At 55.4% G+C, this 14,593-nt stretch overlaps 5 protein-coding genes across 5 annotated transcripts; 1 reads left to right on the top strand and 4 right to left on the bottom strand.

Annotated features, from left to right (window-relative positions):
* Positions 1-3,633: 3,633 nt before the first annotated feature.
* Positions 3,634-6,519, bottom strand: BJ171DRAFT_513512 (uncharacterized protein). Its single transcript, XM_053111787.1, has 3 exons — positions 5,891-6,519; positions 3,935-5,649; positions 3,634-3,702 (listed from the first exon to the last, which is right to left on the bottom strand). The coding sequence occupies exons 1-2, from the start codon at positions 6,161-6,163 to the stop codon at positions 4,111-4,113; spliced, it is 1,812 nt and encodes a 603-aa protein (XP_052964680.1). The 5' UTR covers positions 6,164-6,519; the 3' UTR covers positions 3,634-3,702; positions 3,935-4,110.
* On the bottom strand, positions 6,104-6,519 carry BJ171DRAFT_513509 (uncharacterized protein). Its single transcript, XM_053111786.1, has one exon. The coding sequence runs from the start codon at positions 6,480-6,482 to the stop codon at positions 6,165-6,167; it is 318 nt and encodes a 105-aa protein (XP_052964679.1). The 5' UTR covers positions 6,483-6,519; the 3' UTR covers positions 6,104-6,164.
* Positions 6,520-6,674: 155 nt separating this feature from the next.
* BJ171DRAFT_513507 (uncharacterized protein) lies at positions 6,675-10,669 on the top strand. Its single transcript, XM_053111785.1, has 4 exons — positions 6,675-7,057; positions 7,234-8,844; positions 8,958-10,272; positions 10,478-10,669. Exons 1-4 carry the CDS (start codon positions 6,697-6,699, stop codon positions 10,557-10,559), a joined length of 3,369 nt encoding a protein of 1,122 aa, XP_052964678.1. The 5' UTR covers positions 6,675-6,696; the 3' UTR covers positions 10,560-10,669.
* A 217-nt stretch (positions 10,670-10,886) lies between these two features.
* On the bottom strand, positions 10,887-12,211 carry BJ171DRAFT_627546 (dynactin subunit p27; the record flags this gene model as incomplete). The annotated part of the gene is made up of 5 exons (XM_053115560.1): positions 10,887-11,264; positions 11,417-11,604; positions 11,694-11,741; positions 11,818-11,870; positions 12,036-12,211. 5 exons carry the CDS (start codon positions 12,209-12,211, stop codon positions 11,223-11,225), a joined length of 507 nt encoding a protein of 168 aa, XP_052964677.1. The 3' UTR covers positions 10,887-11,222.
* A 235-nt stretch (positions 12,212-12,446) lies between these two features.
* BJ171DRAFT_513502 (ribonuclease-like protein H2 large subunit) lies at positions 12,447-14,462 on the bottom strand. Its single transcript, XM_053111784.1, has 7 exons — positions 14,226-14,462; positions 13,871-14,069; positions 13,585-13,672; positions 13,337-13,474; positions 13,172-13,259; positions 12,883-13,006; positions 12,447-12,706 (listed from the first exon to the last, which is right to left on the bottom strand). The coding sequence occupies exons 1-7, from the start codon at positions 14,425-14,427 to the stop codon at positions 12,520-12,522; spliced, it is 1,026 nt and encodes a 341-aa protein (XP_052964676.1). The 5' UTR covers positions 14,428-14,462; the 3' UTR covers positions 12,447-12,519.
* Positions 14,463-14,593: the final 131 nt, after the last annotated feature.

Genomic DNA, 14,593 nt, shown 5'->3' with positions numbered 1-14,593 from the left:
CAAAGTCACGGATGGCAGGGGGAGAGCACTCGGGGTCTCTCTCCAACTGATCGATGTACGGCTGCATGTAGTCTGCAGCAGTACCATCGAGATAGGATAAGGCGTAAAACACCTTATCCCTTTCAGTCTGGAAGAGGGGAGGGTTGGACACGAAGGCCAGTCTGCAATGCGAGAGGAAGGCATTGCAGCGGCTCGGGTCCTTACCAGAGAAGCGGTCGGGAGGACCTATCTGCCTGGTGGCAGAGTTGCGACCAGCAGAGTGATCCTCGGGGTCTTGGGCAGGATCATCGACGTCGTCAGGTACGCCGAAGTAGGGGCGACCTGCGCGACGGATCGGAGCGGGAGCAGGAACTGGAGGAGGTAGCTGGGCCTGGTAGCTGCGGAGGGCCTCCTGGACACTGGCGGCGACAACTTGGCGGACATCCTCTTCACGGCGAGCCAGGACCTGGTCCATACGATCGGTGATGCGGTTGAGCGCATCATCCTGATCGTGGAGGAACTTGGAAAAGTCCTGGAGAGAACGGGCGTTCTCGGCGGACTGGATAATGACCGCACGGATGGCCTGGAGCTCGGGCTCGGAAAGGCCAGAAGGGGAAGCCATTGGTAAAAGAGATAGCGAAGGGAACGGGGACAAAAGCTGGGCAAGTGGGGGGTTGTTGAAGGTCTTGCCAAGTGTCAAGACTGGACAACGGGGCAAGCAGGGAAGCGCGCAAGAGTCCTAATGCAAGACTCGAACGTAGGGAGAGGAGCGGGGACTGGACTGGGACACAGAGTGTCAAGTGTGAAGCCAAAGTTTTATTCTAGATCCAAGGCTTAGGATACTAAAAATACAAAGTGGCAAGACGAAGGCAAAAGACAGAGGCTGGTCGGAGGGCTATTTATGCGAGCGCCAAGGATCGACGTTGCAGAGCGAGGGGGCAGGAGCGAAGCAGCGGCGGGGAGGGCGAAGCAGCGAGCGAAGCAGGTGGCGGCCGTGACTCGGGATCCGTGAGTCAGCGGGCGTCAGTGGCGGCGGCATGGCGGCGCCAAGGCGTCAGGCGGCGTCGAGGCGGCGTCGTGGGCGTAACCCACGACCAACAGCAAGGAAGCGGGAACGGAACACAGACAGCGCGCGTGCTGGCGGGAAGACAACAAGGCAGCACAGCGCGGGAAACAAACAAACAGAAGGAAGGGAAAGCGCTAAGGCAGGCAAACAGAAAGGAAAGGGCAAAGGCAAAGGAAGGAAGAGGGCAAAGGCAGAGGGTGTTCATGACAGTTCTCCACTTTGACTGCACACTTGGCTGTTCTTTTGCCTTTCTGTTTGTTTGTGTGTAGCTTTGCAGTTCCCCTCCAATTTTCCGCCTTTTGCCTGCCATTTCCGCTCCTTCCGCACTTCCGTTTCCCCGCGCTGCTCCGCTTCCTTTGTCTTCTTCGCACGCGCCGGTTTGTTTGTGCACGCGCCTTGCTGCGATTGGTTGCAATTCGGCTGCCGGTCATGTGTCCCACCACCGGTGACTCATGACCTGCCTGACCGCCCCGATCTCTTGTTCATCTCGCATGCATTTGCCCCAACCTTATACTTGACCAATCCGCTTCTTGGACGTTGAGTCACATTGCTTCGCCTTTGCACGTTTCTCCTGCCAGGTGCTTCGCTTTTGCTTGCGCCTCCCTCGCTTTGGTTCTCTGCCTGTCTCGGTGGTCCTTCTCGGCCCTCGTTCGTGCATCGCCCCCTTCGCCCTGCTCGATCGCCCACTTTTCCCTCCCTTGGCCGCCCTTCGCTGCCAAGTCCGGACTTGTCTATAAATAGCCTGACCCCCGCGATGTGTAGTCGAACCTCAGCGTTCAAAATAGGACTAAATAAAGTGCCTTCTACTTTATTCTCTGAGTGTTCCTCACGTCTCATTTCGAGACTAGTCTTATCTTGAACGGATCTTTGCTTCCCTCGCTCCCTCTCCGAGTCCACTTCGGACTTTACCCTTGCCTTCCCTGAGCTCACTTCGAGCTCACTTCTTCTTTTGCCGTTGAGTCCCCTTCGGACTCTAACACGGACTCTGGCTCTGGTATCGCGACAGTTTTGGTGGCAAACCTATCGGAAAGATGTCAAAGAGTACGTCTCGACGTGCGACACCTGTGCACGCTCGAAAGCTCCGCGACACAAGCCGTTTGGGTTCCTGTTGCCACTCCAGACAGCCGATCGACCCTGGGGGACACTGACCATGGACTTTATCACTGATCTGCCAAAGTCCAAGGGTCACACCTGCATCTTTGTGGTGGTATGCAGCCTCACAAAGATGGCACACTTTATGTCCTGGCGTTCACTGCCGTCGGCGGAGGAGACTGCGTCACTGTTCCTCGACAATGTCTTTCGTCTCCATGGCCTCCCCGACACAGTGGTTTCAGACCGAGGAAGTCAGTTCACCTCTCGGTTCTGGAAGGCACTCTGCACGCAGCTCGGGATCCAAACCAGTCTGTCCACGGCCTTCCATCCCCAGACCGATGGACAGACTGAGAGGGTCAACCAGGTCATCAACCAATACCTGCGCTGTTACACGTCGTATCAGCAAGATGACTGGGCCGAGCTGCTGCCGTTGGCCGAGTTCTCTTACAATAACCTCGAGAACTCGTCAACACATGCCTCGCCATTCTTGGCAACCTATGGGTTCCACCCAAGGTTCGAAGTCCCCGTTGTCGCTGGCGGCCCTGATGTTCCCTCTGCCACGGAGAGGGTTGAACATCTCCAGCGGAACCTGGCACTGTTGAAGGAGAATCTTGAGAAGGCAAAGTCTGACTACAAGCACTTCTCAGATCTCCGGAGGTCCCAGGCTCCCGACTTGCGTCCGGGCGATCAAGTCTGGGTGCTGACTCGTAACATCAGCACCACTCGCCCAAGCAAGAAGCTGGATTACCAGAGGATTGGACCATTCACCATCCTCGAGGCCGTCGGGACATTGGCTTTCCGCCTGGACTTGCCAAAGGACATAAAGGTGCACCCGGTGTTCCATGTGTCTCTTCTTGAGCCCTACAAGAAGAACTCGCTTCCGGGTCGGGTGCAAGCGCCGCCCCCTGCGGTGGTCATCGATGGGAACTTGGAGTGGGAGGTCGAAGAGATCTTAGACTCCAAGTTCGTGCGCGGAAAGCTGCACTATCTCATCGATTGGAAAGGCTACCCGGTCACCGATCGAAGTTGGGAGCCCGCCGACATTGTCTTTGCCCCAACGGTGGCCGCGGAGTACCACCGACGCTACCCAGACAAGCCTGGCCCCAGGAGAACTCAAGATGGAACACGCCGTAGTTTAAGGAGGAGATAGTGTGATGACCAGCATCACAACGGACCAATGAGATTGTCCCGCATGCTCTCGCCCTCCGCACCAATCATGAGTCCCCACGTGTTTGTTTGCCCCCATGCATGAGCACGCGCCGTTGCCACCCGCGTCTACTGGTTTCCTGCCTCCCCCACCGCTCGGCACATGTCCCCGGGCTGTGCCAAGCCTCTCTCGCTTGCACACCAGCCACTCTCGCACCCCCTTCTCGCTTCTCTGTGATGCTCCACCCTTCTCGCCCACTTTTGCCCCTCGACCTTCTCCCGGTCTATAAATAGCCCTGCATGTCTGAGCCTATGTTGAACACCAGTTCGAACAAAACTTGTTCTTTGGTGTTCGGGGCTAAAAGCTAATAAAGCTCATACCAAGCACTTGGTCTTCGTCCTTGCGCTTGTTCACTCCTTACACGATGGCATCACAACGAAACCCCAAGACGATGGGCATCGCTGCAGCAGAGAGGCATGCGGCATGTTCGGCTGATGGACTGTTGGGCGCATCGATGGTTCAAGCTTGTGGGAAATGACAGAGTCGCTACTCTCCGGATATTTTCGCTCTCTGGGCAGCTTTTTACCATGCTCCAACCAACGAGGGGAGCGTGAAAGAACAGTTTGAAATTGGAGCCATCTGCTTTATTTCACTTGCTCAGGTGCTCCAAGACACATACATGTCCACCAATCGATTATATAGACACACGCACATACGCAGAAAGTGAGGGAGAAAGGAAAGAGTGATGATCAAGGCTATTCAAGCCATCGGCTGCCATCTAGTGAGCATTAGAGGGAGCGCTCTGGCAAGAGTGGACTTGCTTTGTCTAGCTGGAGCCACCTTTCTTTCCCGAAAACGGGTTCCAGCCGGAGAATGTGGGAAGGATGCTGCCGGAGATGAATGGCGAGCTGCTTTGTGGGGCATTGGACGACGGGCCGCCCCGCCGGCCGTGGTTGTGCTCGAGGGGGGTGGATCGCAGGTTTTTGAAGAACTTGCCAGAGTATTCCAGCTGGGACAGGTCCTTCATGAGTTTCTTCACCTCTTCGTGCGATGGCGGGGCCCGATGATAGGCAGCAATACCGTCAGTGAGAATCTTGCGCTCGCTCTCGTAGATCTGCTTGAGCTTGGTGAGGCCTTCGATTTTGGTCTGCTGCTGGGCAGAGCTGCCAGGAAGCTGGTTCGAAGACTCGCGGGCCTCCTTGATCAGATGATCGAGGTACTCGAGCAGGGCATCGTTGTAGAGGACGATGCCGTTTGCCTTGACAAAGACGGCGAATTTGGCACTGATGGACATGATGGTGCGCTCCTCGTCCTCCAGGTCGACAATCTTCTTTCGGAGCCTGTCGATGGCCATCTGGATCTGCTTGCCGTTGTCTTGCTCATCTTGGATCTGCTTGCGCGCTTGCTCGTTCAGAACACTTTGCTTTTCGTACTGCATCCTCCAGTAGATGTGGAGATGATATCTGTACGAATGCGAGCATATTCTGCAGTTTTCACCGCTCATGGCCCAACAGTTCAGGAGGACGGCGTCGCCAATGACTTCCTTGGCAACGTTGCTGAGATAGCAGTGGTCGTGGCACTTGGTCACGTAGTCTGTGATCGTTCGTCCTTCCTTGTCAGTGATATGCTTGACGCAGCTAGGATGGGAGCACACCGTGACGGGATGAGGAAGTTCTTGTGGAATGGGGATGTCGACGGTGACATTGAGGGCCTTTTGGAGATCAGCCACGGACGCCGAGGTTGAACTCAGGGCCTTGATCTGATCATCGAGGGTCTTCTTGTTGGAGATGATCGATGCGGCGACATCAGCAAGTGGCTTGCAGAGCTCGAGAACCTGGCTTCGGACCTCGTACAGGACGACAGTCTTTTCGGTTTCGAAGCTCTCGATGCCGGCAATTGTTTCCAGCATCTTGCGGCAGGTCTCTGAGGACTTGGCCCACGAGTTGCGGAAGTCCTCTTGCTCGGCACTGGTGAAGTTGACCTGTCCCCTTGCAAGGAGATATCGATAGGCCTCGTTGTCGACCATGAAGAGGTTGCTCTTGTTGATTGGGATGTCGACCCCAGAGTCGCGCTTGACCTCATTCAGCAGCTTCTTCAGCGCCGGCATCGTGTCTCCCGGACGGTAGAGAGTGCTTCTGGCATTGGTGAACATGAACAGGATGTTTCTGACACAGTCCTTGTGCAAGCTCTTGAGGAGCTCCTTGATGCAGAAGCGGAACCAGGTGGTCAGGCGGCTGTTGTTTGGCTTCAGCAGCATCAAGATGCCGTTGATTTCGGGATAGTCAGCGATGTACTTGATGATGAGGTCCATGTTATCCTTGTCTTGCTGGATACCGCGAGTGTCGCCCATGCCGGGTGTATCAATAATCTGGCACCGAACGATTTCATTGTTTCCGAGTCTCGGGAAGAACTCGTAGGTTCTAGGCTGCTGGGTAGAAGAGTTTCCGGTGGTTTGTTCTTCATTTTTATGGGCATCTGGTCGATTGTAACGCTTGGTCAGATGTGTATCTTTGCCATCATTGGACACACCAGCCCACTAGTACTTTGCCGCGCATCTCGACACATGCTCGATGAATGGACTTACCTTGATCATCGTCATTCAATATAAGGCGTTCGGATCGAATGACAATCTCTTCTTCGGGAGACTCGGAGTCGTACAGGAAAAACTTGGTCGGGATGAGCGAGAGCACTTGCTCCGGCGAAATGTTGTCGAGGCTATCGAAGGTGAGGTAGTTGGCCAAGGCGTTGATGAGGGTCGACTTTCCGACGCCTGTTTCGCCGAGGATGAGGATAGTGTAGGTCTTCGGCTCGCCGCCGGGAAGAGGGGAGTAGGGAGGGGGGGTGGCCCACTCAGAAGCAAAGTCGTCGTCTCCAATCATGTTAGGCAGGTGTTGAGGCGAGATGGTCGGGCTGGATGGCAGGGCAGGCTGGATGTCGGGCTGAATGTCGGGGAGAGTCTCCGGGCGGACTCGGTCCGTTTATAGGGCGGTGGTGACGCTCGCGCAGGCTATCCGGCCTTGGAGCTTTCTTGCGGTCATCAGGGTATCCACGAGCGAGGAGGGGCGGCGTCTCCTTGCGGGTGTCTTTCGCAGCTACCGACGCAGCAAACACCACAATGCAGAAGTCCCACCAGCCAACAAAGAGCGGGAGGATGCTCTTCAGCGAATGATACCACCCGTGCCCGCCACATGATGGCATTGCGCACAAGCCAGGATACCTCCGCTTCTGAGGCGGTGAGGGCGGCGGTATCATCGCGCATCAACCGCCAGGCAGCAAGCCCCATGACCAAGCGCGGTGACACATGGCTGCGCTTCTTGTCGCTACACAAGACGCGTCTGTTTCATCCGCGCCACCTGGCGGCAAGGCTGAACGCAAGCAGCCCGCCGGTATCTTGCGACTCGGTGTCCGCGGGATGGCTGTGGCGGATACCGTTCACAAGGACGGGTATCTTCCATCAGCCATGCAGCGAATCGAAAGCCAGACTGCCATTGGTGGGAATGCGCGGCGAGGCTCCTTGGTGCAGATGGCGATTGGCCTCGCCGACTCCAGGGCCATCTCCCAACGCTCCTCCGGCAGTATCGCATATAAAAAGCAGGCAGCCCTGCCGTCAACTTTACCGCCCAGCGACACAGCCTTGGGAATATCCACTGCCAAGTCCACCACCGCCAACATGAGCCTCCCTGCTATCATCAGCAATATTAATCTGGATCAGGCCAGACAGCCTCTCAATGAGTATCTCAGAACCCGCGGATTAGACGGAAAATGTATCCAAGGTTGGTTTCGAGCTTATTCATGCGTGGCTCTTTCGCAGGTGGTTCGTGGCCGTTGCTGTTGCTGCTTTCCATGATCGACATGGTGGCATTTGTTGGTATTCACTCGCAAACGGGTGCTGACTATGGGTCATCCCGTGCTTCTGTCACCATCCCATCTCGGGCTCGGCGTTGAGTAGACCGTGATGTATTCTATCCCGAAAAAATCAACGTCACCGACATCGATCGCCTTCTGGAGGCCTTTCAGCAGTACATCGCAAGAAGAAGCCTCACCGCCGTGCTGTTTATTGTGGATGCCGGTTTGCAGCCCTCCGCCCAAGCATGGATGAGTCTCCTTATGACTGCCGTGCCCAGATCGATTGCTCCAAATGTGTACATCTGCGCCATTGAGAATCTAGTGGATCCCAGAGACCATGCGCTGATCCTCGGGGAGGTGAACACCATCTTTCTGGCTGACCAGCCGCAAAAGTATTCTGCCAAGGCAGCCCATTTCCTCGCGCCCGCGGCCTCATCCAACCCGTATTTCTGGATGCAGTTGGAGAATGTCAGACCTTCTGCTGGAATGACGACAGCTCAATCAATGTCGTCGCAGTCGAGCCCTAGAATTGAGTTCAGAACGCTTGCCGATGAACGTGCCGCCATCAGGCTCTATTATCGCCTCAACCTCAGCTTGGATTCCGACATAATCGACGCCGAAATGAACGATATCTTGGGAGGCCAAGTGCAAACGACTTTGTTCAAGATTTTGAACGACATCTCGGACCGCTCTGTGCTGACATCCAGCCACCATACTTGCAAATACATCAACGAGATCATCAATCAGCGCCAAGACTTCCCTGAATTGTCGAAGGGCGAGGACCCGGCGCTGATCCAAAACCTCAAGAGCATCCTCGCTGTCGAGAAGGCTATCCAAGATGCATTCAACTTGGCCGAGCAATGTCGCTCAGAATCCGCTCGGAGTGGGCAAACCATCGATGAGTGTCTCACCCACTTGATTTGCCTCAACGATAGTCTGATCGAGACACTCTCGAGTCGTCAGCAGAGAGTTGACAACGATGTGATTCGCTCGGTCTCCACTCAAGCAATCGTTGGTGGTCCTGAAGGACAATCGAACTCGGCCCTGTATGACTTCACCCGTCAGCCTGTCGACTCGTTGCGCTTGCATATGGATGGAAGCTCGATCCAGCAAGTTACCGCCTCTTATGCTACTGATGAACAGGACGCCGAAATGTCGGATATGTCGCCCGACCCAGTCCCTCCTCAAAAGCAATCATCCAGTCGGTCCAGCTCGTTGACTCAAGGGGACACGTTGCTGAATACTCAGCCTTTGACGAGAATCAAGGACGGAAAAACTCGCATTTCTTCCAAGAGCAGAGAGTCGCTGAAATCCGTCAATGCCAAATCCCGCCAAAGCGGTGCGGCCGCCCGAAGCACTCCCGAGTCAGCACAGATGCACTGGACCGATGATGATCAACTCCAGTCCCAAGGATATTATGACAGTCCGGTCCAGCCGACTGCCTCTGCCCAGAGCGCAGACATCGATTCGGCCACTGCAGCCGCCACGGATGTCGAAGAGACTGTGAATCTGCTTGTGCTTGGAGAGACGGGCGTTGGCAAATCCACCCTCATCAACTCCCTGGCCAACTATCTGAGCTACCAAACACTTGAAGATGCCCAGGCTGGCGAAGCAAAGACTCTGATTCCCGCAAAGTTCGTCATCTGCCATCCTGATACTTTTGAAGAAGTAGAAGTCAAGACAGAGACTCTATCAAACGTCAACCCCGACAATAGTAAGCCCTACTCTGCCCGTCCACAGAGTGTGTCGAGTTGGTTTGGGTAATCGTGTTGCTTTTAGGTCTGTGCTAACCCGAGTGCTCTATTCCATTGCTCCTGCAACCCAAAGTTGCCCTCATGGAGGAAATCAACGCAAACGAACAGTACGTGACTGGACAGTCGACGACCCAGCGCCCGCAAGCGTACTCGTTCAACGTCCCTGGCGATGGTGATCGCTTCATCAAAGTCAATATTATCGATACACCTGGAATGGGTGACTCCAGAGGCATCGAACAAGACAAGAAAAACATGTCCAACATCATCAAATATGTGACAAACATGGGCTCGCTCAACGCCGTTGTCATCGCCCTTCCCACCAACCAGAGCAAGCTGACGGTCTGGTTCCGCTTCTGTATCATGGAGCTCTTCAAGTATCTCGATAAGGATGTTATCCAAAACATCAGTTTCCTGTTCACCAAAGCTCGAACGACCTCATTCAGAATGGGCGACACAACTCACGTCCTCAAAAAGCTCTTCACCGAGATCAAGAGCCAGTCTGGAATCCAAGTTCCTCTCACCGAAGCCAACACGTTCTTGATTGACAACGAAGCCTACCGCTTCCTGATTGCCAAAGACCATGACATTGGCTTTACTCCAAGCGAAATTGAGCAGTTCAAGGATTCATGGCTCAGGTCGTCCCTGGCCTGCCATAGTCTTGTCGCTTTGGCGAGCAAGGGCAACCCTAAGAGCTTTGAGAAAACCGGCCAACTCGAGGTGCTTCGAACGTTCTTGGAAACCCACATGGAAGAGCTTATGGACATGGATACCGAAATTCAGCAAGGCGCTGCAAAGACAAAGCAAACGGAGCAAATCATCCAAACGGTCCAAAGCCAACTCGTTGATCTGAAGAGCATGGTGGAAGTCGTCATCGTCCTTACGCCAAGAATTCATCATGGCGAAGTCGTGATCTGCCGGCACCCTGAGTGCGCAGATTATTCGATCGACAAGCTCGGAGTCAACAAAGTGGAGGGCACCGGTTCATTCTCTCAAGGTTGGGGCAAATGGGGAGGAGGTGCCACGAAATCGGTATGCAAGCCCGGCTATCGCCATGAACCAAGGCAGTATTACCAAAAAACCGGATTCACGTATGAAACAAGCTTCGAGGAGCGCTACAGAGACGAAACAAAGCTGCAGATTGAAGAGTGCGAGCAAAGCTTGGACGAGAATACGAGAAAGCTCGCAAGCCTCAGGAGTCAGGACTATATTCTCAAGTACAAGCAGAAGGAGTATCTTCGCTTGGTGGCCGTCTGCAACCAGCAGCTGCGCAAGCACAGTGTTGTGCACCGAAACGAGACCTTCTTGGATGAAAGCGACTTCCAGGTCATCCAGCAGCAAGCGTATTCTGACGGCGTTCTCAACCCCGAGAAGCTCCGAAAGCTTGAAGCCCTGAAGCGCACGTACGAATACGAAAAGACCTTGATGAGGGACCAAGGCCGACAGTACACCCAGCTGAGTTTGAGCGATGCGGTCTCCCAAGTCTATGAGTTCGAGTCGAGACTCAAGGACCCGAGTTTCGGAATCCAGACCTATGCGAATGTGCATACTCTTCAGCAGCAGATACCACGCAACACACCGGCCGTGAGAGGCTCACCGTATAAGAATGGGGCCAACAGAAGACGCTGAGCCAACTATGCACTGGAGGAAATGTACCACTGCGTTGTCCAGAAAATAAACGAGACACATTGCACCGAAATCCGTCCGCCAGTAACTGCAGTCTCGATCGCGGATGTGCTCGGACTCGAGGGAGAAATAAGGCACGCCGCTTGTTTGAGAGCATATTACACATGCTCGAGTGGTGGCTCATCGATGAAAACACCGGGTTCGTCACCATGGTTGCTACGTTTCGTCAGTCTCTCGCGGGAGCATGGCCACGGGGGTGTGGCTTGAGTAAAGGCGGTCTGTCGATACTATAGCGATTGGCTTGTGACGTAACGAGAGTTCTGGATGGCGACATCGGCCCAGTCATCGTTGTCCATCGACCTCAAACGTAAGATATACCATCTGTGTTGAGGGATCTGCCGTCTCTGCCTGTCACATCAGCAACAGCCTCTCATTCTCGGAATAATGGGATGTCTGCTTGAGACATCGAGGAGCCTCGCTACACACCAAGCTGGCAGGCTCAAGTGCAGTGTCCTGGATGGTCAGCAGTGCGCCGGGAGGACTCGACTGCGCCATATTCCGGGAAAGTAGCGAGCCTGGGTCGCTGCAAGTCCATCGGGATGTTCCGATGATCAATGTATTGGATGTGAAGACGGTGGGATTCCGACAGTGCTTCGTTGCTGACGATATTGGCTCACGGAAATGAATAGCTGGGCACTCCTGACCGATGTCGCTATCAGTTCTTTCCCGGTTTGAGGTGGTGATACTTTGGCAGAACCTGCTCGTTGCAAAAAACAAGGCGTCTGGCGTTAGCAATGAATGCTTTCACATCAGTATTCATTCGACTGCCGCCGGGAATCATTCACATGAGCGGCGCCTTGATGCCACGAACGTTCCAGAGACTCACAAGCTTCGGCTTTGGACCCTCACCTCCTTCAAGTAGTCGAGATGGCGGCTGTGCAGATTGACCTGCATCCGAGTCAATTTGGTCTGGAGCCTTCGCTCATGCAGGCTGCCGAAGAGCACTGTGTCGCTCGGGATATGCTCCTCTCGGAAGGTCGTGCACATAGCACCGATGACACAGTTATCGCCGATCGATGTGCCTTGCGAAACAATTGCTGCGTCGTTGGTGAAAGGTTTAGCATGGCGATGGATATGCGAGCGCCGCCGAAACGGAGCCGGATGTTTGATGGCCAGGGCAGCTTACCTTTGGGCTCGACAATGCATCCGTTGCCCATCTTGGCTCCTTCGAATTCTGCAACACAGGAGGCCGTCAGTGTCTCAAGACCTCGGACGAGAACAGCGACAGAGGCAAGCCAACAGACACTTACGTGAGCCGACTTCAAATATGTTGTCGTCGCCGATGTACATAGGGTCTTCCTGCCTGCAGTGTCGCAAAGCGGGGGAAAAGGGGAGATGTGAGCAGCTCGAGGGAGCCCGATATCCAGCGGGGACATGTAAACTCTGCCTATGGACGGGATTCCAGAGGGTCGGCCGTGCTCTCCCAGGCGTCGCATTCTATCTGCCTCATGCAGCGGGGCATTCGTACCAGTTGGTGATCAGGACATTCTCCTCGATGATGTTGTTGCTCCCGATGAAGATCTGGCCGCCTCCCTCCGAGACGATGCGGCATTTCGGATGGACGACGTTGTTGGCGCCAAAGATGACATCGCCGCGGATCACGGCCTCCTCGCAGATAGTCGAGGCATTTGCCAGTCGGCTCATGGCAGGCGGTGCGGCTTGGGCTGGGGAGGCAGCAGTATGGAGCGGTGGTTGCTGCGGGCGAGATGCGGGCCAAGGAGGATTCGGCGGCGAGCGATGCATGTCTTGGATGCCATGCTGCAGCGCACCGGCTCGAGATCGCCAACCCCACACCAGCTCGCTCGGGCCGCTCGCCTGCGAGAGCGCAGATACGGCCTGATACCGAGGCGACACCCGAGATCCAGCACGAACGGCCAGGACAGAGTAGATCCAGCTTGGCGGGTCGCAAGGCTCGATGTATTTGCCACCCACTCCACAATCCCGCACAGCGCTCAAGGCTCCGTTGGCGTGCCCAGATCCCAGCGCACATACGACAGTCCACGCCTCTTGAAGAAAGTCTTGTCGGTCTTGAAGTTTTGCGGATGTGCCGCTGAGGCCTTGGCGCTCTGTCCCGGCATCGCTCTCTTCTTTGAGCGAGATTGTGCCGGCTGTTTGGTCTTGTCGCTGTCATCGACGGGCCTGCAAGCGACACCAACGCAGCCCAGCAGCCAGCCGGTCGACCATCGATTGCATTCAATTAGAGCAGGCGTCGAGCAGCTCTGGCCGGAAACGACATGCAGCAATGACGGCTCTTGTGTTGGCGGAGGAAGCAGACGAGCAGGCCTCCGTCGAGGAGCGAGCGCAACAAGCATTACCATTCGACTGCCACGGCATTGTCTTGCAAGTAGTTTTCGCACGTCGACCAACTGAACCGAGCAACCTGCGGGAATCCAAAGACAGGGTCGGTGCTGTCCTTCATCCACGCAACTGTGTTCGGATCTATCGGGCTGAATCGATAAGCAAGGCCGCGTTGCGGATGCGAAAGGCCCGTCCCGATGCAGGGATTATGCATCCTTTCGTTGTTCAACCCTTGCTCCTGGCAAAGGCATTACTTTCCTCCCTCAGCGCAGGACATCCTCGCACTGCTCATCGCCCGTTCCTCACCAGCTGGATAGCCGGATCCAAAGTTCTTTGAGATACTCAAATCGCGCTCGACAAACGTCCAGCCATGCAGAACAGCGTCCCTTGTAACCTGGCAGAGTGTCAGCAATACGATGTTGCCAGGGTCCGATCGGACCGATCGGACCGATATCTGCTCTGGTCACCCACCTTGGCACATATACTGGCAGCACTGACGACCGGGAACTTGGCATCGGCCTTCTTCTCGACTCGCACCTTGATGCCCGGAAACAAGTCCTCAAGCTTCTTTTGGTACGATGCTGGTGGGCCGACGGTATCGACATAGATCTACAGTTGCGACCACGGGGGGGGGTGATCAATGCTGGTGCTCATTCATCACGGCGCTGTCTGTTCCCGCACCATCGATCGTGCGAGAGCAGCCCCGATACCAAACGAACCTCTTTGATCTTGACGCCCCGAGCCAGGACTTCTCTGATCAGGTTGATGGTGGTGTCATGGGCCAGAGCGTTGAGATTGTACTTTTGCCTGCCCGACCAAGCAGCCATTTGATGCCGTTCCAAGTAACCAGTGTCGTCACGCATATCGAGGTAAGTGGTGTTATCGAATCCAACCGATCGACATCCTCCTCATAGACCGTATCCGATCCATCCGCTCAGCGATCTGTGCTTGTCAACGCTCCCGAGAATTGCCGGGCTATGGGGGCATGGTCTCCCCCGCACTGACCTTCCCAGCATCGATCCAGAAATATCTGTGGGGCTGCAGGTGTGGACGGCCCATCCGATCCAGTCCTGATTTGCCAGCACGACATCGAAGAGCGTCGCTCGCTGGTCGAACGATAGGACCTTGGAGTCGGCAAATCCGAGTTTGCCCAGCTCCTTGTTCTTCGAGATGGGGGTATAGCTGACTGCATACACCATCGGTCCTGGAAGAGCATGGGAGGCATACCGAGGAATAAGCTTGCTGACATCTGCTTGGCTTCCAGTTAGCCCGTCCCAGACACCCAGGCGCTGTCCAAGGCCCGTAGGCGGGTATAGACCGGCGGGGATCGAAAGACGGTCGGCAAATATTGGCAGCCTACCAAGCACTGGGCCCCGGCCTGCTTCATCGACGCCAAGAGCAACAGGCTCCGCGGCCAGGGCTGACGAGACGGGCGAGTAATGTGAATACGAGTGCACCAGCGGCGTTGTCTTGATGTGAGCGTACTCGGTGTGGGCGGCATGTGGGTCTAGGCCGAGCTCGACGTTGTCGTCGTCATCGATGTTGTCGAGGCTGTCCTGCATGTTTGATCGTGAGCTGTGAGCTGTGAGCTGTGAGCGAGACGACGCTTGGTAGAGGCTTTTGGGCAGCAGCGGCGCTCTGGATGTCTGGATCGACGACGACAGCGAGCAAGATCGTTGGAGCAGATCGCCTGCAACCGCGATCTTGGGCGCCGTCGATCCCATGACT

This window comes from Polychytrium aggregatum, assembly GCF_025602895.1.
Source record: "Polychytrium aggregatum strain JEL109 chromosome Unknown BJ171scaffold_30, whole genome shotgun sequence".
Lineage (NCBI taxonomy): Eukaryota > Fungi > Chytridiomycota > Chytridiomycetes > Polychytriales > Polychytrium > Polychytrium aggregatum.
This window is presented reverse-complemented; position numbering and strand designations above follow the sequence as displayed.